The following is a 26,871-nucleotide window of genomic DNA, read 5'->3' as shown; positions in this document are numbered from 1 at the left end:
ATCACTGCCTATGGAAGCAATTCTCACAAGTGAAGCTTTTTTGGGGGACAGAGCCTGTTTATTCCTGCATCTACCATCAAATCATAGGACTTGTGTAAGTCACCAACGTCACAGCATTTCTCTTCTAGTTTGTACACAGAATACTTTGCTATTCGTCTTCCATGTCTTTTTTATAAAATAAAATGCAAATCACCAAATTAATCTCAGCATAATATTTTTACTCTAGCACACCATGCAGCATGCCATATAATAATAATAATAATAATCTTTATTTGTATAGCGCCAACTTATTCCGCAGCGCTTATCTTTGGGTCTTGAAATAAAAGTCAGTGGATGACTAACTGGAGAACTGAGGAACAAACTGCTATATTGGTTTTAATACTTACCATTCACTACCATTTCATACACTTCTACTTTTTTTCCAGCTTTCTAACTTAGCAGTTTGTTCCGTTTTTCCCATGCATCACTAGTGCTCCTCTAATTCATCTGCTGGGCAGGGAACTGTATGGGCCTCATTCCCTTAAATGTGGCTGTGCTGCAGCTTCCTGCACTGTAGGTTCTTAGAAGAGCTGTGTTTTTGTTTTCTTTTGTTTAAATGCACAACGGATGGTCTTCAGTCCCTTTTATTATTTTCGATTGGTGTATACAATTCTTACATATCCCGCTGATATGCCATAACATGTTATGAAGCCTACACCCTTTATTCTGACAGAAAATCTAGTATCGCTGTAAGGGCTTACTCAGACAAGCATGTATTATTTTGGTGAATGAAAAACTGCCAGATGTTAATCCATGTGTATGGTGAATGTGTGTGTTGCAGGTGTTCATTTTTTATATCTGTGCCATTGTTGTTTTTTTTTTGCACGCCAAAAAATGTAAGGTAGCAGAACTTTTCCCAGCATTGCTCAGTGGAGAAAGAAGTGCACATGAATATCCTGTATGTACTCCACTTTTTTTTTTTTTTTGTGCACCACTGACTTGAATGTGTGATTATTGCCCAAGATGTCAGACCAGAATGGGGCATGCTGCATTTTTTTTTTTACAGTCCACATTAAATAATGCATGTTTTTATAGCCCCATTGTATATAATGTTTCAGTGTGCAGTCAACTGCAACATATGGACCGCACCTGGACATGGAAATCTCCCATGTGGAAAAGCCCAATTCTACAAACTGACAGATTTGTTATAAGTCAGCAGAATTTACAGCATCCGGATTATGACGTATATATGAAACGTCAGAACAGAATCTTGTGCAGTAAACATTTGTTATGAATTATAAATGAGGGATAAAGTGAATGTATAATTAAACTAATGAAATAAACAGTGCTGTGGCTCACCATTTCACATCAGATGTTTGCATTTATTTTTCGATCTGTCACATTTGCAGAATGACAAATAAAATGTAATATCATTGGTAACATTGGGTTGGTTGACATGACTATTTGCATCTCAGCATTTACCTGTCTTCAAAGGGTTTGTACTAAAATTAGGTGGCAAAAGTCTGATTTATGGAGGTCCCACTACTAAGGCCCCCCACTGATCCTGAGAACAAGGGTCCCATGACCCCTTCTTGTCACTGCGGCCACCCACAACGATGTCAGACTGAATGGAGTGGTAGTAAAGAATGCATGGCTCCGCTCCATCCATTTCAGTTGAGCTGATGGAAATGGAGTACAAGCATTTGGCCATCTCCAGCAGTCCCATTGCAAATGAATGGAGCTGCACTACTCATATGCCACTGCTGATCCATTCAATCTCCTCAATGCGAAGAGAACAGGGAAAATAAATAGGGGGTCACAGGACCTCCATTCTCAGGATCAGTGGAAGTCTCAGTGGTAAGACCTCTACCAATCAGACTTTTCACCTATCCTATGGATAGGTGATAGAAGTTCACTCCGGTACAATTCCTTTAATGGATACAGAAAAAAAATGTATAGAATAATATCTGTTGTTATTTACAAACACATCTCTTAGGTTTCGGTTAAAGAAGCTCCCCATTTAAAATATGCAGGTTGAAATGGAGAATAGTATGGCTTATCAGGCTTCTTCCCTTCTTGGCTGTTCGCACAATGCCAATGTAGATTTGAGCTGAATCCAACAGTAATATGAAACTGAAACTCAGATCACCCAGGTTATCAACTCAAGGCATAACTGTCCCTGAACTATGAGCAGAGATGATTGGTAAGGTTTGCAAGGGCTAAAAGTTTTTTTTCCACCCTCTTACTTTGACGTGAACTATATGTGTGTAGAGACACTTAAAAGCGGACCTCATTCTCCATACAGGACACAACTGAAATTGCTCCTTGTATATTTATAAATTGCTTTTTTTTTTTTATAGAAATGACCAGGCGTAGACAAGCTTAGTTTTTCACTTTCTATTTGAAAATTATAGTATATGCTTCTGCACCATATCGGCATTGAACGTTAGAATTTAAGCAGTGTTTTATTTACTTTTCTTTTATCCCATTCCATTCCATTGTTTGGGTGCTCTACCTCTACCCTGAATACATTTCAATCAGACCCCTTCTTACAGATATCTCTGTCAGTAACCGCATGTGAAAGTACTCTGTCATGCTGCATTTAGAACAATGCAGACAGACATTATGCCCATGTCACAAATACACAGTGGAGTGATCACTCCACCTTCCCCTATAACATTGGGCATTTGGGGACACTAGTAAAGTAAAAGTGCTGGCTGGTATTAAGTGCTGATCTAAGGGAAGACTATTTTCATCACGCAGCTCACAATAAAATACATGTGTGTGGAGCCCATTGGGAGAGCTCTCTAGGTACATTTCTAAGAAGGCCACAATGTAGATATCAAGTAAAGGTACATTTACACGCAACGATTATCACTCAAAAGCCATCTTTTGAGTGATAGCAGTTGCGTCTAAATGTGCGCCCATCGTGCACTTACCATGCACTTTTCGTCCATCGCCGAGTTCAGCTCAGCTTAAAATCCGTGGTCCCTGATAAGACGGACCGCACGCTAAGTTCTCCGAAGGCAGCGCTGATAACATTCTTTCAGCAGCTGTCCCCCTGATGCATTTAGAGAACAGACCACCCGCTGTTCTCTAAATACATGCAAAAGAAGCTACTTAGTTTCTAATGAGCTGAATAACCCATTAGTAGCTAATGCAAAATGATCGCCCAAAACTGTCCGTTTCTGATGAATTTTGAGCAATCATCCGTGTGTGTAAATGGACCTTAACTCTCAAGGCATGAGCTAGAGAGTGATATAAATAACATAAGATGAAAAGAGAGAGAATTAGAAGACCAGATCATTATCGCATAGGTAAACTTGAATGTTATGCTGACAGACTGTATTATAAAGCTCCTGGGATTAAATACATCAGGAAAGTCATTATTTATAGAATATATATTCGCTCTTTGTGATCAAGAAGACACATGATATTAATAAGTCTTTGTGAACAGGTGGAATGCTCACCCGTATTAAGCCTTGCCTATGCTATTGATTTTTATTTTTTATTTTTATCTGGGATGTGAAAACTGATGTACTGTATGTACAAAGATAATGCTTAAAGATGTTCGACAGCTCAGGACAGATCAATATATGTGCTCTAACTCCTATTAAACTACACTGCATTCAGGAAAGTCTTCAGAGTCTTCCACTTTTTTACATTTTGGTATGTTGTGGCCTTGTAGAAATAAAAAAACAAAACTACGTTTTACCCCATCATTCTGCACTCAATACGCTATAATAAAGTGAAAACAGAATGTTCGAAATCTTTGTAATTTGAAAAAAAAATCTTTGAGATGTTTCTACACCTTGATGGGAATCCATCTGAGGTAAATACAGTTGACTGGACATAATTTTAAGACACGCCCCAGTCTATTTAAGGTCTCACAGCTCACAATGCATATCAGAGCCAAAACAAGGTTTGGAGGAAAGAACTGCCTGTAGGGCTGAGACAGGATTGTGTGAAGGCACAGATCTGGAGACTGCTACACAAAATGTCCCATGCACTGAAAGATCCGAAGAGCACAGCGGCCTTCATAATTCTTAAATGGAAGGCGTTTGGAACAACCCAGATTCTTCCTAGAGCTGCCGATCCACCAAACTAAGTAATCGTAAGAGAAGGGCCTTGGTAAGAGAGGTGTCTTAGAGCCCAATGGTGACTCTGGCTGAGCTCCAATGATCCTGTGTGCAGATGGGAGAAACTTCCAGAAGGTCAACCATCACTGCTGCACAGCACTACTCTCCGCTTTATGTCAGAGAGGCCTCTCCACAGTAATGGGCACAAGAAAGCTTGCCTGGCTTTTGCCAAAAAGTATCTTAGACTGTGAGAAGGAAGATTCTCTGGTCTGATGAAACAAAATTTGAACTTTTTGGCTTCAATTCAAAGTGTTATGCCTGGAGGAAGCCGGGCCCTGCTCATCACCTGGTCAATATCATCTCTACAGTCAAGCACAGTGGTGACCTGAAAATGTCCGTCCACAGTCAGTCCCCATCCAACCTGATAGAGCTGCAGCGAAGAATGGCAGAAAATCCACAAATCCAGGCGTACAAACCTTGTGGCATCACACCCAAGAAGACTGGAGTCTGTAATCTCTCCCAACTAAGTACAGAGTACGGGGTGTGGAAAATGTACAAAGATTTCTAAAATTCAGTTTTCTGTTGTCATTATGAGGTAATGAGTGCAGAATGATGAGGAAAAAAACTTTTTTTTTTTTTAATTTGCACAAGGCCACAACATAAAATGTAAAAACAAGTAAAAGGGTCTTAAGACTTTCCAAATGCATTTTATATGGCAAAGCCATTGCCCGTTCCTGCATCAATGGTTGTAGGAAGTAAAGTGTTTTCATTTGTGCATTTACTACATGGCAATAGTTTAAGTAAATAATCTCGTGTTCCGAGCTGCATGTTGCACATTTAAGGATCTGCCATATTTCTTTCTGTAATCACTTGTCTCCTATAGAAGTCTGACAATGTGACATTGTACTAGTGTCAATAATGTCCTAGTTTAAGGCACAAATCTTACACTGTGAATATGAAATACTTCAGTGTATATGTTACACAACTAATAGTCCCTCTTCTCCTTAATGGATGGACACGCACTCTGCTCACACAATAACATGGCTTCTATCTTCTCAACAGACAGATGGAACTACTTGGTTGTCCACTGTCTTTGTCACCCCAAAGGACAGATTTAGTATGGGCTACTTAAATGCAATTTTACATAGTTACCTAGCTAGTGATCAAGTTTGATGCATATCTGTGTTCTAAACACTGACCAAACTCCTGTAGATAATACTGTAGGCCCAAAGTTAAGTGCTACCTGAAACTAGCCTGTCAGTCTCTGCAGTGGGACTGTCTTGACACAGAAGAGGACAACTACTCCACACATCTATTGGAACTGAAACAGTTCACCTTTACATAACTGCCTTTGTAAACAGTAACATGAAAACGAACTGATAAGTTACTTACAACTTAACCCTTGACTGCACTCTATAGTGGCACAGGCATACCAGGCAGGAGAAAGCGGGGCCCTTTAACAGGCCTAATACAATTACACCCAAAGGGGATGTACAACTTTACTTATCCCTGCAATATAAAGAACTAATCCACAATAAAAAAAAAAGACAGATTACATTCTTGGCTTGATCAGCATGTGTTAAGGCTTTTGTGATTGTAGGAAGGTAAACGTGTCAGTTTAGTATTTACAGCACACCACCGCACTGTCATAAAGGAGTGTAAGGATTGTCTATTGCTCGTATATGGCCCCTTGAGGCCGAGTCCATCTCGTAGTCAGATTCCCTCTGACTGCTTGACTGTGCCCTCCTGGACTCACTGCGTAGGAAGTTCCGCTCAAGCTCTTCTGGCGGGGGTACAAAGTGGAAAATCTGCTCAGAGTAGGAGCCAGGAAGCATGTCATCCGCATAGGGATTTCTCTGTAGGTTTGGTTGATGGAAGGGGTAAACACTGTGTTCCAAACCTGTTCTCTGGATTGGCAGTGGGAACAGTAACGGACAGACAGTAGGGCTTTGGTCTGTTGAATAGAGACAAAAAGTTATTTGGAGCAGTTGTCATCAAACTTGACAAATTAATAAAAAACCTGAATGTAGAGTCCAGCTTTAAAAACCCTGCAAGCTAATCAACAAGTTTGAATTGCACCTTGCAGTAATTTTATCTTAATGTGATACACATTTACAAGAACATATTAAAAAGAGATAGTGAGGCAATGTCCTGATCGCTGCTGCAATATAAAAATGCTATATTTTTGGTTTCTTATTTTATACTCCAGTCACATAAAAGAGCCCTGTTACAGATACAGTGCAGCTGCATCCCAGTCACTAGTTCATATTATACTTTTCCCTACTCCGCAGCCCTCTCACACATCAGACAGACTGCCTGCTTGACTCAATGCCTATGCTGCTGTAATCACAGGACTACATTACCCAACAAGTTCCCTCTACAGACACAAACAGACAGCTTTTAATTCCCTGTTTAAGTAAGATGTTCAATCTGTTAATTTTATTATATTTCAATTTAATATTTTAAGTATGGAATAGTGACTAGCAATGAATGTTGATCAAACTATTTGGATGTGCTTATGTAAATCAGGAACAGGTATTTGTGTTTTCAGCTGAGCAGTCGTAAGTAGAATGAGGCTTAGATAAGCTAAGTAGCCAGTCTGCAAGTAACAACAGAGTAAACCAGTGATCCAGCAAAGCATGCAAATAATTTATACTACATAGATGTTACATTTTCTGAATATATAGTGTGTATAGTGTATGTCCATGAAAGGTTGAGCTTCACTTTCTAGCTAATGCAATGGATAACTTTGTTCGCCTGACACACATCTGAGGCTGCCATCAATGAATCAATTCAGTTCTGAAATGAAAATTTGAACAGCGAGTTCTGAGCGAGACGCAGCTGCACAGTAAATAAAACCTCTCTTATTGTACGAAAAACCTGTAAGATTCGCTTTGGTTTCTGTGTGCATTTAGACAATATCAGAAATACTTACTACTTTAGGAATTCTTAACAAAACATTCTAAGTTTGACATTCTGATAAGCAATGAGATCATAGTAGAGAAAGACAAGAATATGTCACTCATTTCTGCTACAGAGGTTGTCTGAGAACTTGAACCAAAAAAAATAAAAAAGAGAGACTGCCTCAGTGATGCTGGTAAGGAAAAGTGAAATCCTGCATGCTCAAATGCCACTAGAATGCACAGAACGACAGTGCTGCATCATGTCAGTAGGGAGACATGGAGGATCAAGCCTGCGGCATGGACAGAACTTGTAGGCTTTATTATATAGCCTTGATATAGACATCATGTTCACCCTTATGTGTTTCAAACCATACTTAAATCTTAATCATAGCATATGGATGAGAAATACAGAGTGTCTAAAACAAACCAGAATCCTCCAATTCCATTATAGAACACACGCCCGATCTAGCGCACTCGGCCGTGCCCGCCTTCCTGCAATCATTCACACACATTTATGGGCACTTCCGTGCACTTTTTTATCCTGATCACTTAGTGCATTTTGTTTTATATATATATGTGGCTTTTCTGTTCATTATTATCTTCCTTACGGTGCTTCAGAAAGAAGCCTGTGCTCTGAAACGCGTTGTACCAGCCGGTTATATGTAGTCCCTATATATAATTTTTTTTGGTCTTTTATGCTTTGTTCTGTTTTATACATTCTTCATTAAATATCTGCATGTACTGCCTACATTAAAGGGGACCAATTAATTCTGAGACCAAGCATTCTGTTACGTTTCCTTGGATCAACAGGGAGGGTCTGGATTCATTATAGCCCCTCCCTCGAAATAAGTACATGGTGATTTCTATCATGGTTAAATCTTCAACAGGATTTTGTTGGCTTACTGTATGTAAAATTATTATTTTTTTCTAATGTTCAAGGTGCCCATAGCTTCTAGTGTTCAAAAAGCATTTCTTGGAAAAATGCTACAGAAGTTTCACAAGTGATTTTTTTTTTGCGCCAAAGACAGAAATGGGTTCCGCAGGAAGGAGAAGTCCTTCTTTTATATTTTCCGTAGCTTTTGAATCCATGGCTGGCTTTGACAAAAAAAACACTACGTGAAAAACTGCTGTACTGCAATAACTGCAGCTTTTGTTAAAAAAAGAAAGCCCTGCATAAAACCACCGTAATTTCTTTCTATGGAGTCAGGAATTTAATGTGAATGATTATTTTGAAGCCTGTTCTATATAACAAAGGACTCCACATAAACCTCCACCTCCACCACAAGTCTGTGTTCATCTGCCAAAAAGCCACACATTTGGTTGATGGGAGCATATGGAAGCATTGTAACCATTTTCCAGGCTGCAGACAGTCAGATGAGCCATACATACTGTACAATGTGTTGATGGGCAAATAATCTCACATTAATAACAAACAATTACCTTGTGAATGACCAGCTGATACTATGTAACTAGACAACTTCACATCTCCAGCAGCTCCACACTCCAGTGGTATCGGGTGCAAACGGAAGTAGTGAAGCATTTCTACTACAGACAGGAAGCGGAGATGTTGGACTCGGCACTGACCTCTTTCTGTCAACGTGAGACGCAGATGCTAGAAAATAGATTAACGAATAATATTGTAGTTTATCTTACAGCATCTTATTGTGATTCCTAGAAAACTAAGGATTTTGCATATTAAAGGCGTCCTCCAGAAATACATTAACAGTGCAGAATAGTCATAGCAGAGTATTAGACTCTAAGTTCCTCGAAGGGAATTGTCATCAGAAAATAATCAATTTTTTGAAGTGTAACTTTACATTCAAACTTTTGACATATTATAGGAACATATCAAAAGTTTTGATTGGTGAGAATGCAGGTGCTAATACCACCATCAATCGTAAAATCAAAGCTTTCTACTGATCCCGTCTTCAGCTAGTGAACAAAGGCAACGCTCTGATGAGTGCTTCTGCTGCTTCATTCTAGCCATCGACCAGCACCTGGACTCTCAACCAATGGCGTAACTATAGAGGATGCAGGGGATGCGGTTGCACCCGGGCCCAGGAGCCTTAGGGGGCCCATAAGGCTTCTCCTCTCCATATAGGGAGCCCTGTACTATGAATAAACCATTGTTACAGGTTTTGCATTGGGGCCCAGGAGCTTCAAGTTACGCCTCTGCTCTCAACAATAAAATATGTCTGATGACATGTACGTTGTAGGGCTACAAAACTTAGATTTACATCACAGCAGCACATACTCAGGGCAGCAGCAATGTAAATCTAAGGTCCTCTTTCAAAGTAGCACAGTGTTCCCCTACACAGGCTTATCAGTACGATCCCAATGATAACCGCTTTCCTAGCATCTGCTCAGTGATAACACAAACTGTCTGTTTTTAGGCATGTGATCACCATGATAGGGAATGATTGGCATATTTTTAACCAAAATACACTGCACAGATCACATTATATTAGAAATCAATGCAAGAAGTCAGGTAATTCCAGAGGGGTTCACTTACTTTTTCTTGCAACTGTATATAAGCATTTGAATATATACAAAAAATAAAATACATTCTTGTAAATATAATTATACAAAACACAACATAGCAATATTCAGGCATGTGCAGAACTGGCATTAATAAATGCAGAGACTTTGAGTTCTTCTACCTTTGGATCTGTAGCCATGCATTAAGTTACTTATATCGGTTACATATGAACACGTGTGAACATGTTCTTACAGATGTTTTTTACCTTAGCTCTGCCTTGGAAATTAAATGTGAGGACATACTCTCCTCTGCGTGTTTCACTTTGTCTCACAAGGAAGACTCCATGTCCCTCAAATCCCTGAGATTGAACAAGCTGCGCTGCCTTCACCCGGGAGATAGGTCCATGAAACCACGGATATGATGACAAAAAATAGTCAGTTTTGTGGCAGCACTGCTCTGGAGGCACAAGGACGGTGGCACCTGAGGAGAATAATATTTAGTACACATTAAAAAGTCATACATTATACAGAAGCATGTCAATTGGCAAATTTTTTATGCCATTCACATAGGTCAAGGATCACTTCTATGGGTACAAACGATGACTAACCCTTTGCAATCCAATTTTGGATTCAGGGTTTCCTAGTGGGTTTTCTCTTTCTGCCATTATACAATGGCACCATCTGCTGGCTAGAGCCAGTGATGCGGTATGGGATATGCTGGAGAGGCCCACCCAACAACAGAGTGGCCAATAATATATAGAAAATACCCTGCCGGATGTCTTCAGACATCAGCCTTCAATCAGAATGTCTTCAGACAGTGGATTGGAAGGGGTTAATATTGCTCATTTGTCCTCTTACAGCTATGATTCATCAGCTGCACATCTCCCCGTTTAGAAAAGGACATTTGCAGTTGAGGTGCAAGCATTTTCATGCATACACAAACAAGCCAATAAGCTGAAGAACAAGCCTTTGCTCGTTTATCAGCTGATTGTTTGCACTTGCAGATGATTCAGCTTTGTGGGACAGACTTAAAGGGCCACTCCACTGAAAACACATTTCTCCATCTCTGCCCCCTTCAGCTTATTGCCTGTCACACTCTGGACATCTCCTCTGTATATTGTCATTACTTCCTTGCAGTGCAGCCTCCTGTTAGTACCATTTGGATGTTTGTTTCCCATTAATCCCATGATGCATCAGCAAAGCATCACATGACCAGCTACAGCCTGTACTATCTCTGCAACACTGCCATCACCATCTGTATTCTATATTCACCTAAATAAGCTACAGACCACAAGTATACAGTCAGGAGGCTGAGCTGTGATCTCCTCTATTATAAGAAGACAAGACAGGAGCTGTGTGATCATAATCAGTAAATGTAATAGGAGTGTCTGTGTCCCCCACTAGGCAGTTTATATAGTACACTACATTAGATAAAAATAAGTACTGTTCAGGGGGTTTTATTGATGGACTTGAAATTTCCTTCGTTACATTTTTTAAGGAGATATTTAAGATACACAATAGTGAGATGGCTAGATTAGACAAAAGGTTTCCTTTCACCTCACCATTACGTTAGAGATTATGGGAACGTGTTTACTTCCATTCATATATAGTAGGAATACTCCAAAGTGCACTGCTTTTGGAGAAAAATATATAATAGTCTAATATTGATTGAGGTAATAAAATGCAACCCATCTCCTATCCAACTTTGTTAAATTAACCCCTTACTGACTGCCCTATAGTGTTTTTACATCCTGATGTTGCAGGACGTGTATGGAGGGAGATAGCGCCGCTATCTCCCTGCATGCAGTGTGAGCGTCAGCTGTTCATTACAGCTGACACCCGCGGGCAATAGCCGCAATCGGACGGTCGCGGCTATTAACCCTTTAAATGCTGCTGTCAATTCTGAAAGCGGCATTTAAATCCCCCGAACGATGTTCAGGGGTCCCGTACGGCCCTCCTCACGGTGAGATCAGGGGAGCCGTGCAGGTGTCATGGCAGCCAGGGGCCTTCTGAAAGGCTCCAGGGCTGCCTTAGGAGACTGCCTATCAAGCCATACCCGTGGGGTGGCTTGATAGACTGTCTGTCAAAAAACAGTATGACGTCATACTGCAGGAGTGATCAAAGCATTGCATGTTGTAGTCCTCTAGGAGGACTAAAAGAAAGTGTAAAAATAAGATCAATAAAGTTTTAGTAATTATTTTAAAAAAAGTTATAAAAAGTTCAAAAAAAAAAACTTTTGCCATATTTGCAATAAAAAAAAATCAAAATAATAAACCAAAAATACGTGTGTGGTATCTCTGCGTCTATAAAAGTCTGATCTATCAAAGTAATGTATTATTTACCCCGTACGGTGAACGTGGTCAAAAAATAAAAAATAAAGAACGCCCGAAATGCACTTTTTCGGTCGCCCTATCTCCGTGAAAAAAATTTAATAAAAAGCGATCAAAAAGCCAATTGTATGCGAAAATGGTACCAATGGAAACAGTACGTACCGCACAAAATTAACCCTTACACAACTATGTCGACAAAAAAAAAAAAGTTATTGTGCGCAGAAAATGGACACAGAAAAGAATTTTAAAAAATTACATATCTTAAAAAAAACAATTCAAGTACTACAGAAAAAAAAAACTATACAAGTTTGGTATTGTAGTAATTGTACTGAGCCAAAGAATAACGTTATTGGGTCATTTTTGTTGCAGTTTGTGCGCTGTAGAAACCGGACGCACCGAAAGATGGTGGAATGTCAGGGTTTTTTTTTCCATTTCTCTCCGCTTAGAATTTTTAAAAAGTTTTTCAGTACATTATATGACACAATAAATAGTACTATTGAAAAATACAACTCATCCCACAAAAAACAAGCCCTCATGCAGCAACGTCGAAAAATAAATCAAGGAGCTACGATTTTTTTAAAAGGGAGGAGGAAAAAACGAAAATGGAAAAAAGCTAAAAAGCTCCGTCACTAAGGGGTTAAATGACTCCATGTATGTCGAAATATGCACTCAGATTCATTAAAGGAGATGTCCCGCGCCGAAACGGGTTTTTTTTTTTTTAAACCCCCCCCCCGTTCGGCGCGAGACAACCCCGATGCAGGGGTTAAAAAAACCACCCGCACAGCGCTTACCTGAATCCCGGCGCTCCGGTGACTTCTCTACTCACCGCTGAAGATGGCCTCTTCCTCCGTGGACCGCAGCTCTTCTGTGCGGTCCACTGCCGATTCCAGCCTCCTGATTGGCTGGAATCGGCACGTGACGGGGCGGAGCTACACGGAGCTACACGGAGCCCCATAGAGAACAGCAGAAGACCCGGACTGCGCAAGCGCGGCTAATTTGGCCATCGGAGGCCAAAAATTAGTCGGCACCATGGAGACCAGGACGCTAGCAACGGAGCAGGTAAGTAAAAAACTTTTTATAACTTCTGTATGGCTCATAATTAATGCACAATGTACATTACAAAGTGCATTATTATGGCCATACAGAAGTGTATAACCCCACTTGCTGCCGCGGGACAACCCCTTTAACTTTTTATTGTTGGCTGCAAAATACTGCAATTATTACCACATGGAAAAAAGCAATTGCTCAACTAGATAAAGTGAAAATGTTAACTAAATTGGATAATGGTTAATGATCATTAATATAGTATTTTGGCTGACAAGGAAGAACTGTTTCGGAAGATCTCACACTATGGTTGGGTTAACAACACTTTCAGAACTCATGAATGATACATTAATGCACCGTATCCTTTTCCCCTCTTTTTTTCCCTTTTCGCCCATCTTTCCCTTTTGAAATAACAGATTTGTATACATTTAATGAACATGTACTACGGGTTTTTTGTAGTGAAACATAATAAATACTATTGCAAATAAAAGTATGTACAGTGTAATCACCTGCTGCCTGAACATACAGAGAGCTCCCAGCATGTAGACTGCTTACAGATATGTCCCTTGTCTAAATATCTGATCTGGATAATGGGATGGTCTTTTGGAGACGTTTCACTGTATCACTCTTTTGTAGATGAAGGATGTTTTTAGTGCATTTAAAGTAATTCTAATCATTGGCAGAATTTCCATAAATGTCTAAAACGCTATGACCACTAAAAGGTATTAGTGTTCAAAGAAGTTTGAAAGCGAATGTGAGACAGAAATGTATTTGATATGATACCATAGTCTCTAAAATCCTATATCTTTTAGTAGAGTCTTTATGGAAATTAATATTATATTTGTACATTGCCCATCTAGATGTTAGGAGGGTGAGCGAATAATATTTCATACTGGAGTGCAGATAATATTCCATTATAATATTCCATACTACTCACAAGACATCAACAAACCTTGGTTAATGGAATCTGTGCTGCCACTATTGGGATTCTGCGATGCTGGATCTAAAGGAGAAGACACCTGCATCTCTCCATCAATCTCCTCTGTCCTAAAATAAAGGAAATGGATTAAAGCATCCATAGAGATCAAGTATATTAACATTAAAGGAAACTTGCCAGCTTGAACCTGCTGTCCAAACTGTAGGCATCATGTTATAGAGCAGGAGGAGCTGAGCCGACTGATATATAGTTTTATGGGAAAAGATTCCGTGTAACATGTATGTTATTCATATAAATCCCTGCTCTTTCTTGCTTGGAGGTCCAGTGGGCGGTCCTATCAGTGATGGCCAGCCTTCCCCATATGCACAGTCATGCACAGATAGCTGTCAGTCATTGATGGCTCCGCCCATTGGACCTCTAAGCAAGAAAGAGCAGGGATTTAAATGAATAAAATGCACGTTATACTGACTCTTTTCCCATAAGCTATAGATCAGCCTGCTCAGTCCCTTCTGCTCTATAACATGCCGCCTGCAGCCTGGATAGCATGGCCAAGCTGACAGGTTCTCTTTAAGGACATATTCACACTAGGAAGATTTGTTGCAGAGGGTTCTGTGACTGAAAATTCGTTCCATTCATCTAAATGGGGTTGTTTTGGCAGATACATTAATATTTGCAAGAATAATTCAGATGAATGGGGACAGTTGCAATAATGTACGCAAGAAACCAGCCCCATGTAAATACATTGTTAAACCCTGGTTCAGGATTCTGTTAGGATTACAGACCAGGGCTGCATTTACAGCACTGCAGGAGAAATACAACATAAGACCATATGCACATGTTCAAGATTTAATACGGATGTAGGCATGGATTCTACAAGCTAAGTCCTGCCAGAATCCACTGACATTCTGTCAGCAATGCAAGTAAATGGAGTATTATAAACACATTCACATGTTCACATGCTCCACAAAAAAATCTTCGTGGAATAAGGAGAGAACTGCAGATTGTGCAGAATCCGTAGTAATAATGATCATGCTGTACATTTTTCAATCTGCATGCGGATCGGTTGGCCAGTCTGTGGCAGAAATTCAAGTTTCAGCCTTGGCCTCTGATGCAGGGGCACAAGACATGACCCTGTCCATCAGCTCCTCCCATGCACCGACCTTATGCCTGTGCCAGTTTCATTCTTGGATGCAGGTCCAAACAAGCAGGACACTGGTGCAGGGGTAGAGCGTAGGAGGTGCAGATGGATGGGCTTTTGCCACATGCCCCTCAATCGGCAGTCAATTGTACTCCAAAGCGGCTGCACCATTCTGCAAGGAGCCTTCAATGCCACAGTATACATAAGTAGACTTTTACTTTTTAAGGCGGCGACCCCTTTAAACCATTACTAGAACTTCAAGACAACTATGAAGGAAGAAATGTCTGTTATTCTGTCACATTTCTAGAATGAACCCTCAAACTGTATAACAGTTATCAGTGAAACCAGTAACAGTGCAAAACCCTGATGCACTTACACAAAACTTAATAAAGCTTATGAATACTACGGTATTAAAGATTGACAGCTATTACTCTTACTTAACCCCCTTAAGGACCAGGGTATTTTGGTGCTAAAGGACCGTATGGCGGTTTTACCGCTCTATTTTTTTTTCTTCATCTACCAGATTTATTTTTTTGTAGACATATGAATATATTTATTTAGTAAAGTTTTTTTTAAAAATTATTTTTGTAACTATTTTTTTGACCATCTATGTCCCCCATGAGATCATATAAGATCTATAGGGGACATTCACATTGTCTCTCTGTCTCTCCCCCCCCTCCCTTATCCACTGTAGCTGGGGCATCCATAGGAGCTCAGGCTACAGGGTAAAACATGCCCCTGTAGTGACAATAGTCACTAGCAGAGCTGATCAGGGTCTGCTAGGATCCTGCAACTCTGTTGTAACAGGGAGCACTCAGTGGTCACGTGATCGCTGGGTTGCATAGTGCAAGAAATACTTTCACTGTTTAGTACATACCACTCATCGAGTGCTATATAGCCTGGAAAGAAGGCAGAAGTGGTTAAAAACGGTTTCTCCCTTCTCCTCTGGGTCCTCTGTTGTGTCTGACAGCTGAGAACCCGACCTGCTCTTGCTTGATTGCAAAAATAGAGGCTTTAATCTTGCACCGTACTTCTGCTATCGGCCGGGATTAAAGCCCGGACCAAGCACCGAATATTAACCGTACTTGGTCCTTAAGGGGTTAATAAACGCTAACATAAAAAAATCACTGTTGGAGTTAAACAGGTTCAACCTACTAAACAAGCAAAGGACAAATGATAATTATGGAGGCTAGAGCCTAAACAGAAATTAGGATTGCACATATATATGAAACTACATCCTGCCAGTCTCCAAAACAGTGGCATGCTGCCAGTGGTGGCAGACCATGCGAATGATCTGCTCCATCCCACTTGATTATGTGTCAGGCACTCCTTAAAGGGGGTTGTCTGGTTCTGTTACTATTTACGGCTGATCCTCAGGATAGATCATTCATAGTTGATCAGCGGAGTTCCGCAGCTTGGGGTCCCCACCAATCAGCTGATGGCTGGAACTATGAACAATGCTGGAAGCAGATAGCATTGTCTTTATTGCAGCGGCCCTGTTTGATACAGCTTTCAGGCTGCTGTAATGTTGACAGTACTATCTGCTTCCAGTGCTGTCCGCACTGACACCTGGCCCCCTGCTCAGGATTCTTGCCAATCAACTATCCTGAGGATAGGTCATCAATAATAGAAGTCCCAGACAACCTTGTTAACTCACAGTACTGCCAGACACCACCTGGCTCTGTACAGAGCAGAACCTTACTCCTCCTCCAATTTCCTGCTGTCAGCTTTGCATGAGCTCCAGAGAAAAGGAAGCAGGAGTATTAGTCAGGCTACACTCTGCAAAGAGCTGTACAGTATCTGACAGTACTGTGAACACTGTCCAGCTGCTGTCTGGAGTTTCAACAGAATTTGAATTATGGGGGTGGGGGCACTCTAACTTTTTGGGGCCAAAGAGGGGGCTCTATCACTTTGTGGGGTCATAGAGCGAGCACTAGGACTTTGTGGAGCCACAGAGCAGGCACTAGTACTATGGATAGGTATTGAGAGGGACACTGGGGGTAGTAGCAGGTTGGGAATTTTGTTCAGAGACAAGCCATAGCTGAAAGAAGTCTTCATGGCAGTCTGGGCCCAAATAGTAATGACTCCAATCAGAGAAGACGTCACCTATAGGCACATCTAATGTGAACATTATTTGGTGGCTATAATTCTTTGTTTAACCTGCTTCCCAATATACTAGGGGATCCTCCATACCATCACAAGCAAGTTCTCACTGCTCATCTTACATCGGTCAACCTTTTATGGCCCATATAGAAGCAAAATTTGCAATGGCAAAGGCCATCTACATAAAAAAGAAGCATCTATCACAGCAAAGATGGCATGCACAGAAACAATTATATGACCTACAGAAGGAAGGGGAACAACCATTAACTATAACAAGGCTAGCAATTCTAGAACAAGTTGTAAGGTAGAAAGGAGATCATACCTAAACCCTATGGCACGTACATCAGAATTTGTACTAGGTCAGAATAACGAAATTGATCTTACAGTTAGCACTATGAAGATGGTACTTAAAGACATGGCACAGTATGTCCCAGTCACATGCCTAAATGTGGCATAAGAAGCACTTGAGTAGACATAAGTAATAGAAGTAATTGAAAATCATTCAACAAGTTACACAATTTTCCAAAAATAACTCCGATAATTACAAGTTTCAGAATCTAAACAATCACAATGGTAAATTACAAGTGGCTAGAGCAGATCCACATCTACCTGATCTTAGCTACCTTGACACTGCCCATGGTGTTCAAACTACCAACCAATTATACAAGAGAAGGAGGCAAAAGTTGGGTCAAAATATAAACTAGATCACAAAGTCTCCTTCAAAATTTTCTCAAAATTCATTAAGGACAGCTAAAATTTAAAAAATGACCCAAGCTTCATATTTAATGAGAGTAAGACCACCCAGATCAACTTTCTCAAGGACTGAGAATGTTATTGAAAAATATAAGGAGTATTAAAATGTCAAAATAACTGAGGTCTCACTATACATAGTGGAGAGATTTGAGAATCTAAACCAACAATGTGCTGGACATTAGAAGCCACATTCTCTTAAAAAGTGTTGTGCATTTAGGGAAAAACCACAAAGAACTTACAGAACTTCTTCAGAAATATGAAATTGGCTACAAGTGTTGCGCCTCAACTTAGTATTTTGCAAGAAACTATAAAGCTGTTATTAAAAGGCCTTCCGAGTTTTTGTCTAAACAGCAGGCAACATGGTGAAAAGCAATAAAAGAGCATATACTCAATGGCTCGGAAACCCTTCCATTCCATCGCTGATCCTCCGGTCCTTCTTGGCAGCTCTGTTTACAAGCTGCAGATAATGTTGTTCCATATACAGACTGACCGCTGCAGTTAATCATCGTGACCACTGAGGCCTGCGATTGTCTGCAGTGGTCAGTCTACATGCAGAACATTGCTGACTGCAGCTTGCCATCGGGGAGAACGCGTAGCAGCTGGGGTTGGAGCTGGCGAGTATATGTTGTTTTTTTTGCTTTTCAATGTTGCCCGTTTTAAAAAGAAAAAAAGACACTGAAAGCTCATTTAAGTGCTCTCAATATGCCGTGACAGACGTGTCAGCTCTTCACTCAGCTTCTTCTGCTTACACTCTACGAATTCTCTAGGGATACATCATCTATCTCAAATCATAGAAGAAGAACTCAGAAGAAACAGCAGCCACCATAACATCAACAGGTGCTCAGGTATGTGGAGAAGGCCTTAAAGCGACCCTCTAATCCTGGAAAAACAAAAATGGCCGCACCAGTTTCTCCGACTGCCCGATTCACACTATGCATTAGTAGTCATCAATAGTGTAAGACACTACACCTGCTTTGACTAACCACTGCTGCCCACATGAGCAGTGCTGGTCGGTCAGAGCAGCATGCAGTGTCAGACTATCAATACATAGTACATACAACATACAAATTGTGCATCAGGTAATCAGAGAAGTGGTTTGGCCATCTTTGTTTCTCCAGGCCAGGAGGGTCGCTGTGAAAGAACATCCTGTTTCAAAATATGCCTGGGTCAGGTATTCCCAACAGTACAATGAGATAAAGCCTAAGCTCACATTAGTGTTCTTTTTCCATTATTCAGCTCCATCCTTAGAGCCGAACAACAGAAAAACCATTGACTATAATGGGGTCCATGTGGCTTTCAGAGTGCAGTGAGAAATTTTCCCAGTTGAAATGGTGTGGCAGCCTGGGCTATCATGACCTGATCTGCACCAAAAGCTCCAAGAGGAGCCTCTGACGCACATTCTAACAGCTTTGGCTATGTTAAGATTTATGTCATCATGCTATATGTGGCCACAGCAAATGTTTGTTAGCAAGCCCAGAATTCTTCACCTTGTTCAACATCAAATGACTTCTCTCACCTTGTACACTGAGTCGTGTCCAGCAGCTTCATCATATCATCTCTACAAGGTAACATTTAATTACCTCTTACAACATTAATTGAGTGTGCACAATTACCAACCAACAGGGATGGGATCCCCACACCTGAGGCTGCATGCTATCATTCCCACTTGAGACACACTGCAGATTTCATGCTAATCCTTGAAGAAAATGCTAACGTCTTGCTTCTCCTGCGTACAGACATACTTAAAATATACAGTGCCAGGGCTCCAGGGTCAATCAGCATTGGGGAGGCTATTTGTGCAGGTAGAATCAGCAAGAGAGGTGAAATTATCCATTTGCGAAAATGCTCATGAAAATAAAGGCATGGTTATGTAAATAGGGACTGTGGTGATGCTGCGTTTAGACTGAACGATCATTGTTCAGAAAATCATTCAAATGAGCAAAACTAAGTGATAGCCGTTCAGTTCAAAGACAGCCAAACACTGAACCCTGAACGAGAATTGTGCACTTCTCGTTTGTCATTCAGTTTCAGCCGTCTCATTCACTTATCATGCAGTTTAAACACTTATTGTTCAGTGTATCACATAGGAGTATGAAAAACTGAGCTCCTACTTTATGAGGCTCAAAGGTCAGGGAATGGGGTGTCCGAGCGGCATTGTTTTATACTCACTGGGTGCCATGTTCCTGCGCTATGTCCCTTCGAAGTTTGTGAGCGCCGGCAGCATGACTCCTTCTGTGCGCATCCCCGATAGAGATGAATGGGAACAGAGGAATCACACATTCCTGGCAGTCAACTGAACGCGGAAAGAAGCAACATTTATTGTGTAGTTTTAAGTCATTTCTGTTTTTGGTGTTTGACTGTAAACTGCATTCATTTATTCCATAAAGCATCAAAATGGTTTATTGCTTTCATTTCCACAAGTGTTTTGAACTGCCAGCTCTAATCTGTGATTTAAGCAATACCAGATGATGATAGAACGACTGATGACTGTAATTAATCTAAATTCAATTGTCAGTTAATGTGGGACAGAGTGTCATACTCACACAAGAAATGAGTGATGTGTCATGTATTGTCAGGTATTCTGTGAGCAAAATGGTGCAACTCACACAAAATATGAGCAGCGTGCGCAGGGACTACTGGCATGATGGTCTCGAGTTCTTGGAGTCTCATCTGGGAGCGTTGAGGAATGTGCATCCCAAGGTGTGTCTCTTCGGGCTCGTGGGCGATGCATACTCTGTCTAAGTTACTATTGAGTTATGCGAAAAAGTAATCCTACTTAATTGGAAACATCCTAATAAAGCTATCAGAAACATATGGCTATGTGAAGTGAACAGGGTAGTTCCCTCGTACGATGACGTATATGGCTCACGACTGTCCTGAAAATATTTGATAAGATATGGGGCGGCTGGGTAGATGGTTCTTTTACTGTATTAGCTATGCCTAATTGATTAAGTGCTGGTTTTGCACTGATACGTTGACATCTGTTACTTGGAGCTTATGGTCCTTATTCTGTGACAAAATGTTCACTTTTCTCATTTTACTTTCTCCTATATCTTCCTGACTCCGTCTACGTTTCCCGCCATGATCAATGCCCGTCTCAATCTCAACCAAATCTTTCTTTCAATTAATCTGCAAAAAATGTGGTTCACTTGAGCCTCATTCACATATCTGTTTTCACCGCATATTACGCACGCGCTGTATGGCCGTTTGATACCTAGTGAATGGAGTCAATGCAAGTATATGGATTTTCACTGATCCATTCATATTAGCGTGTAAACATTGCATGTAGATACACGTGTGAAAAAGATTGAAGCATGCTGTATATGACCACATATCACGCAGGGATAGTCCTATTTTTTTCTATGGGTAGCGTATGCAGCGCTGTCCATATACAATACAACGCCACTATGAGACAAAGCGGGGATTTAAAAAAAAAAAAACAAGTCACACTGCACATGACAGTGTGCGTGAGATACAGCTGAGTGCACTTGCTGCCATACACAGCGATGGCAATAGAATTAGGGTTTTTAGTACATTGATCCAATTACTTTCTCACTGTCTAATTATCCTCCCAAAGTTATCACCTCTCCAGTCCCTCCTAACTAGCTCAATACCATAAATAATGTGCGGATACGCTGTGATCTAAATTTTCATTTTTTCAATATTTTTGCAGTGTTTGGCTCTTCTTATTTTACATTTCCCACATGCACAGCCAACATACGGACATTGTAGAACATATACGAGTACAACTCCTGTGGAGTTGCATTTAAAGTCCACAATGTCGAACGTTTGGGAAGCATCCATGAAAGAAAAAAGGAACTAAGCCATACTTAACTTTTTTATATCAAACACTTTTAGTTCCTTGCATATCAGGCAAGGAAGAAAAACTTTTAGCATATAGCTATGCAGTAATTTGTCCTACTGCCAGCTTGTTAATGGTTTTATTCTTGGCTTTTACAGGCAGATAGTTTTCTAATACCAGGTCATATTTTAGGATGTGCCAACTTTTATAATCTTTTGAAGGTATGAATCGTTTGTTGGTACAGTTTCTACATACTCCCTTAAACTGCCCTTTAGTTATGTTTTTCAGCCATATAATGGCAGTATGTATAGTGACCAAGAGTTGTACGACATAAAGAGAATGTACATCGTTGATTTTAAATATTAAGGTTTACTTTAAATAATGTATGTATGTCACTTTAATGTGCCCATTGATAAATACTGGATTTGGTGATTTGAGATTCCCAATTAGAGAGTAGACTAGGTCCATGTCTGGCCCCTGAGCTCTATGCTCAGAGGAGGACCTACATTCTACATATAGCCCCACCCAGTTTCCAGAAAGATCACTCTTGAGGAGTAGCAGATGTAAACAAGTCAGAGAGAAGTAAGTGCAGAGTTAGAGATAGATGAATTATTAGTACAGTGAGAAGTAAAGGTGTAGAAAACCATAAGAAAGATTAGAATAGGGAAAAAGAAAGAATTAAGACTAAAGAAAGCTGGAAACAGGACAGACAGACATCCATTCCCCACATCTGAGAGAATGTGCTAGATACAACGCAAGATATAGAGAACAGTATCTCCAGTGTACATGTGACGCATTGTCCAAAAGGGCGGTATCTCCAGTCACCAAACTCCAGATTTTTGTGGACGGGAATTGATTGAACTATTCTGTACATAACCTAATGCAACCTGGAACTGCAAAGTGAGTTTTACCTGTTTCACCATTACCCTGCCTCCTGGAGCTCCTTCTCACTAGAGAACAGCATTATGCCACGTACTACACCACCCTACAGGTGGAGGTGGCTACAACCCGCAACAGCCAAAACCCTTTTTTTGTAGTACGACCCAGCTGCCCTTCACTCCGGCCTACTGCAGACTGGTGTCACAAACTACCAGCACCATTATCCCCTATTTTCCTTTTTTTCACTTGTAGCAGAGCGGATGAGAGTCAGGATTTGTAGTAACCATGAACCCTAGCGGATCCCTTAACATCCCACTCACTACATATACAAGATGTAACTATTACAATCAGCGGCCTTGTAAAAGTTTTAGTACTCGAGTTTATTTTCTTCTTTAAGAATTTGTCAGCTCTAAAAATGTGACTTTTTCATATCGCACTCTGAAGTCAAAACTAAATTCAACAAATTACTATTCATTCACTGCATGAATTCCTTGGGCTATATTACATCACTTTCACAAGTTATGATGATATTTTGTCTATATACAATTTATAGTGGACATATGGATTATTTTTGTAAATTACTTCTACCTTCCAGATAGCCAGGTACAGCTTTGCATAGCTGGGCGCAAAATGCATACCCAACACAGTACCAGCAGTCTGGGGATAGTAATGCTCATTAAACCAGAAGTAATTTTTTTCTAAATCAAAATTTAAGGGGAACCTGTCACGTCCCCACAGTACCATAAACTAAGTGCTATTTGAGGATGACAAGGATGTATTTTTTATACTGATGGATCGCACACCCTCCCGCGATCCATCGGTGTTCCCCCTTTGAAGTCGGTGCACGACACGAAAATCTGACACTTTTCAGAGTCCTTTGTGCCCGCTCTCCTATACAAGTCTATGGGAGAGCACATACAGGGCTATGCTATTGTGCTGGCACCTCGTCCTCTTTGGCCTTCACTTCTGGGTACAGAGCGCTGACAACACTGACACCAGGTCATGTGACCGTCATAGCTAATCACCAGCTGAAGTTTGACTGCAGCTGTCACATGACCCTGGTGTTAGTGACATTATCGCTGGCTCCCTGCACCTGGAAGTGCAGTCCGAAGTTTCTGGGAGGGGTGTTTGCACCAAACTGACACTCTGCCCCGAGTGACAGATGGAAAGCCCTTCTACACCTCTGGGTGACAGTGTTACCAACTATTAGCAGTAGCACCACTACTCCCTCTGAAATTTGCAGCCTACAGCGAGAGGATGCAGCAACAAATATGGCATTCCAGTTGTCAAGGTCCAATGCCCATAGTCAGTCCTGCAGGTATAGCCTCAGGTATCATACAGTTGCCTTAAAGCTGCAGAAGTGCCTTTGAGTGTCAAGTGGTTACAACTGGAACTCCATGTCTGACGCTGTAACTCCCAGCGCAGATTGAAAATGCTGTGGCAACTAGCTTGTGATACTTTTAATTTAGGGTGATAATTTAGTAACTCATGAAAACAAGAAGAACAAGATTTTGGATTAAAAAAATGTCAAAAAAAGAGCAGAAGCGATCCTTTGAAAGGGGTTTCCATGTGGCAGCATCTCCATGTCTCTGCAAACACTTGACTAGGCACTAAGAAGAGAATGCAATTTGTACTAAGGCTGAATAACCAGAGCTGCAAATGATTGCTCTGTCTTAATTCTCTTTTCAACCTGTGTGACTGAAGACACGAGATGTCACCTGTAAAACAGAAGTGCTACGAAAAAGAGCCTCTAAAAGCTCCGGAAGCATATTTGTAATTCATGGAAATTCAAGGAAAGGAGAACAGTGTTGGAGGAGGACAAGCTCTGGAAATCACACAATGATTAATTGCTAACAGAGTTCTTGGTATTTCAATAACAGGAAAAGGCTTTCAGCATAGCGCTACAGGCTGAACCATATGCAAACCCTACAGGTCAACATGCACTTCCTCAGCTTCCTGCCTTAGAAACAACACTTTTCACCTACACAGCAAATAAGACATGCAACGCTCCCCAGGAGCAGGTGATACTCCAAGTCATGCATCACAACGGACTGGGACTTTACCCTCTGCTTGTAATCCAGAGTAGTCCAAGAAGTCTAGTGCATACAAACATTCAGAACTAGTCTGCACACATAAAATATAGAACAGTCAAAAGGTTCAACAACACATTAAATATCAATCAATGGATTTAATCTACGTAAAGCGTTGAGCAACGTCATAAATACATTGTAGCACTTCGTCTTCTTTCTCACGGTCTCTACAGTGTACGTTTACTGCATGTGCCGGGGAAGCTTCTGGTGTATGTGACAGATGAATCCATAGACCCCCAAGTCACCTGAGTAGAGATGAGCGAGCATACTCGGTAAGGCGATATACTGGAGAAAGCATTGCCTTTTTCGAGTACCTGCTGACTCGTCCCTGAAGATTCAGGGGGGGGGGGGGGCGAGGGGGAGCGGCAAGGGGAGAGAGAGAGATCCCTCTCTCTTTCTCCCCCGATCCCCTCTGCGCTCACCCTCGCGGCCACCCTGAATCTTCAGGGACGAGTCAGCAGGTACTCGAAAAAGGTGATGCTCTCTCCAGTATATCGCCTTACCGAGTATGCTCGCTCATCTCTACACCTGATGGATGCAAATTTGGCTTCTGTGCTGGTGTTTTTTCATCAGGGTTTAAGTTTTTTTCATAGCATGGAAGAGCACACGGTTTGGCACTAACCCATCCAGAGGCATCCAGTAAAAAACGTATGTCAGTTGGTGTATGTTTTTTTCTTTTCTTATGTATCCAAGGTTTCCGTCTTAAAATGAGCTCAACATACACCTCGAGCATCATAAAATGCACAATATGCAAAGAAATGCAAAATATGCATTTCTGTTGAAATGTCCTTTTTTATCTTTTTTTAAAAATGACTTTTTTTTTTCAGAAGACAACAGGGAGCTTTTTAAGGACAGCAATTTGTGTACAAATCTGCCGGCCAATTTGTGGCAGAAGTCCTAAACTTATCTTCTAATTCTAACATGGATTATCTGAAAAATCTGCGGTGGATATGCCTTTGGCATGAATGTGACCTTAAACAACACCTTCTAAAGTAAAAGGTAGGGCAAATTTGAATAATTTGCACGGACTTACTAGGGTCACATGGCAGGGTTACTAATGTTCTCACTCTTGTTGTCAAGTTTCCAAGGTTCTCTGTACACTATAGGTCTTTACCAGCGCGAGGAGTAACAAGATATCTACATATTACTGGGCTGCACAGGAGCAGTTGTCAAAGTAACACCCAATTCTCTATTAGAGGGGCATACAAGTAAAGCAAAACTCCACTGAGGTCAAGGCAAACTGACTCACACTGCGACCCCATTGATTTCAATGTGAGTGTGGGGCCACAGCGCTACACAGGGCTACTTGGTCGCCCACGCCGTCTCGGCCCAAGTCACAGTGTAGCCCTAACCTTATTCATTCTTACTGAGGAATGAAAAGGAAGAAAAAAAATTCTAATTACGATTATCTTTATGCTGTTTACGGCACTGTATAAATAGCATGTTCACTTAATTCACATATGTAGTTTATGTTTTATTACTTTTGCATAATAAATTACATTCTATGGAAAAAGTTTTCGAGACAAACGTTTTTTTAATTTCCCGTTATCATAAACATATGGGGACTTTTTTTTTTTGTGAGACAGACTGTAGATTTTATTAATACAATTTCTAGGTATATATACCAGTCAGGCCTAATATTAAAACCACGTCTAATATCATGTAGGTCTAACTAGTGCAGCCAACAGTAGCTCTGACTTGTTAAGTCATGGCCTCCACAAGATCTCTGAAGGTATACTGTGATATTTGGCACCAATATGTAAACATCACATCCTTTAACCACTTACACATCTTTCAGTCACAGCCCCTTCCCTTGTCCAATGATTGACGTCTGCAATCGGCGCCAATCATTAGGCAATGGGAGGGGCTGAAGAGGACTAGGCGGTAGCCAGTCAGAACGAGAATGAGCTGTAAGACCGCCTATTGGAGTGATTGCAGCTGATTTACAGAGAGTTAGAGAAACACGTGAAACCCAATATCTCTCCGACAGCTGCACTTCCAGAAAAAGAGGAGTAATGATCCTTCATATGACAATAGTGCCAATATATTGTCAGCAGTGGTTTAAGGGCAGTTTTCTGGTGACAAACATCCTTTAACTGTACTGTATTCACTTAAGGTCCATTTAAAAATGGGAGGACCTGATGGGCAAACGATGCCCGAAATTGAATGATGATTGTTCAGTATAAACAGCAGCCGTTCGGTACTGAATGGGCGCTGTGTTAAGTAAATGGAGAGGGGCGGGGGAGAGCGAGGAGTGAAATCTCCTCCAGCTGCCCCGCTGTAAGCCAATGATACTCGCTCCTGTGCAGGAGCACGGGAGGGAGTACATATGGGGACGAGTGTCGTGCATCGTTTG

At 40.9% G+C, this 26,871-nt stretch overlaps 1 protein-coding gene across 2 annotated transcripts in view; it reads right to left on the bottom strand.

The window, feature by feature from the left end:
• Nucleotides 1-1,340: 1,340 nt before the first annotated feature.
• SH2B3 (SH2B adaptor protein 3) overlaps nt 1,341-26,871 on the bottom strand; it is a 176,725-nt gene continuing 151,194 nt past the window's right edge. For both annotated transcript variants that reach the window (XM_066603242.1, XM_066603243.1), the window contains exons 6-9: nt 13,766-13,860; nt 9,706-9,920; nt 8,402-8,573; nt 1,341-6,012 (exon numbers count right to left, since the gene is read on the bottom strand). In XM_066603242.1, coding sequence (XP_066459339.1) covers nt 5,705-6,012; nt 8,402-8,573; nt 9,706-9,920; nt 13,766-13,860 — 790 coding nt within the window. In that variant the 3' untranslated portion in view covers nt 1,341-5,704. The remainder of the gene's footprint in view (nt 6,013-8,401; nt 8,574-9,705; nt 9,921-13,765; nt 13,861-26,871) is intronic.

Source organism: Eleutherodactylus coqui, chromosome 5, assembly GCF_035609145.1.
Source record: "Eleutherodactylus coqui strain aEleCoq1 chromosome 5, aEleCoq1.hap1, whole genome shotgun sequence".
NCBI classification, from domain to species: Eukaryota; Metazoa; Chordata; class Amphibia; order Anura; family Eleutherodactylidae; genus Eleutherodactylus; species Eleutherodactylus coqui.
The sequence above is the reverse complement of the archived record's forward strand: the minus strand, read 5'-3'. Positions and strand labels throughout refer to the sequence as shown.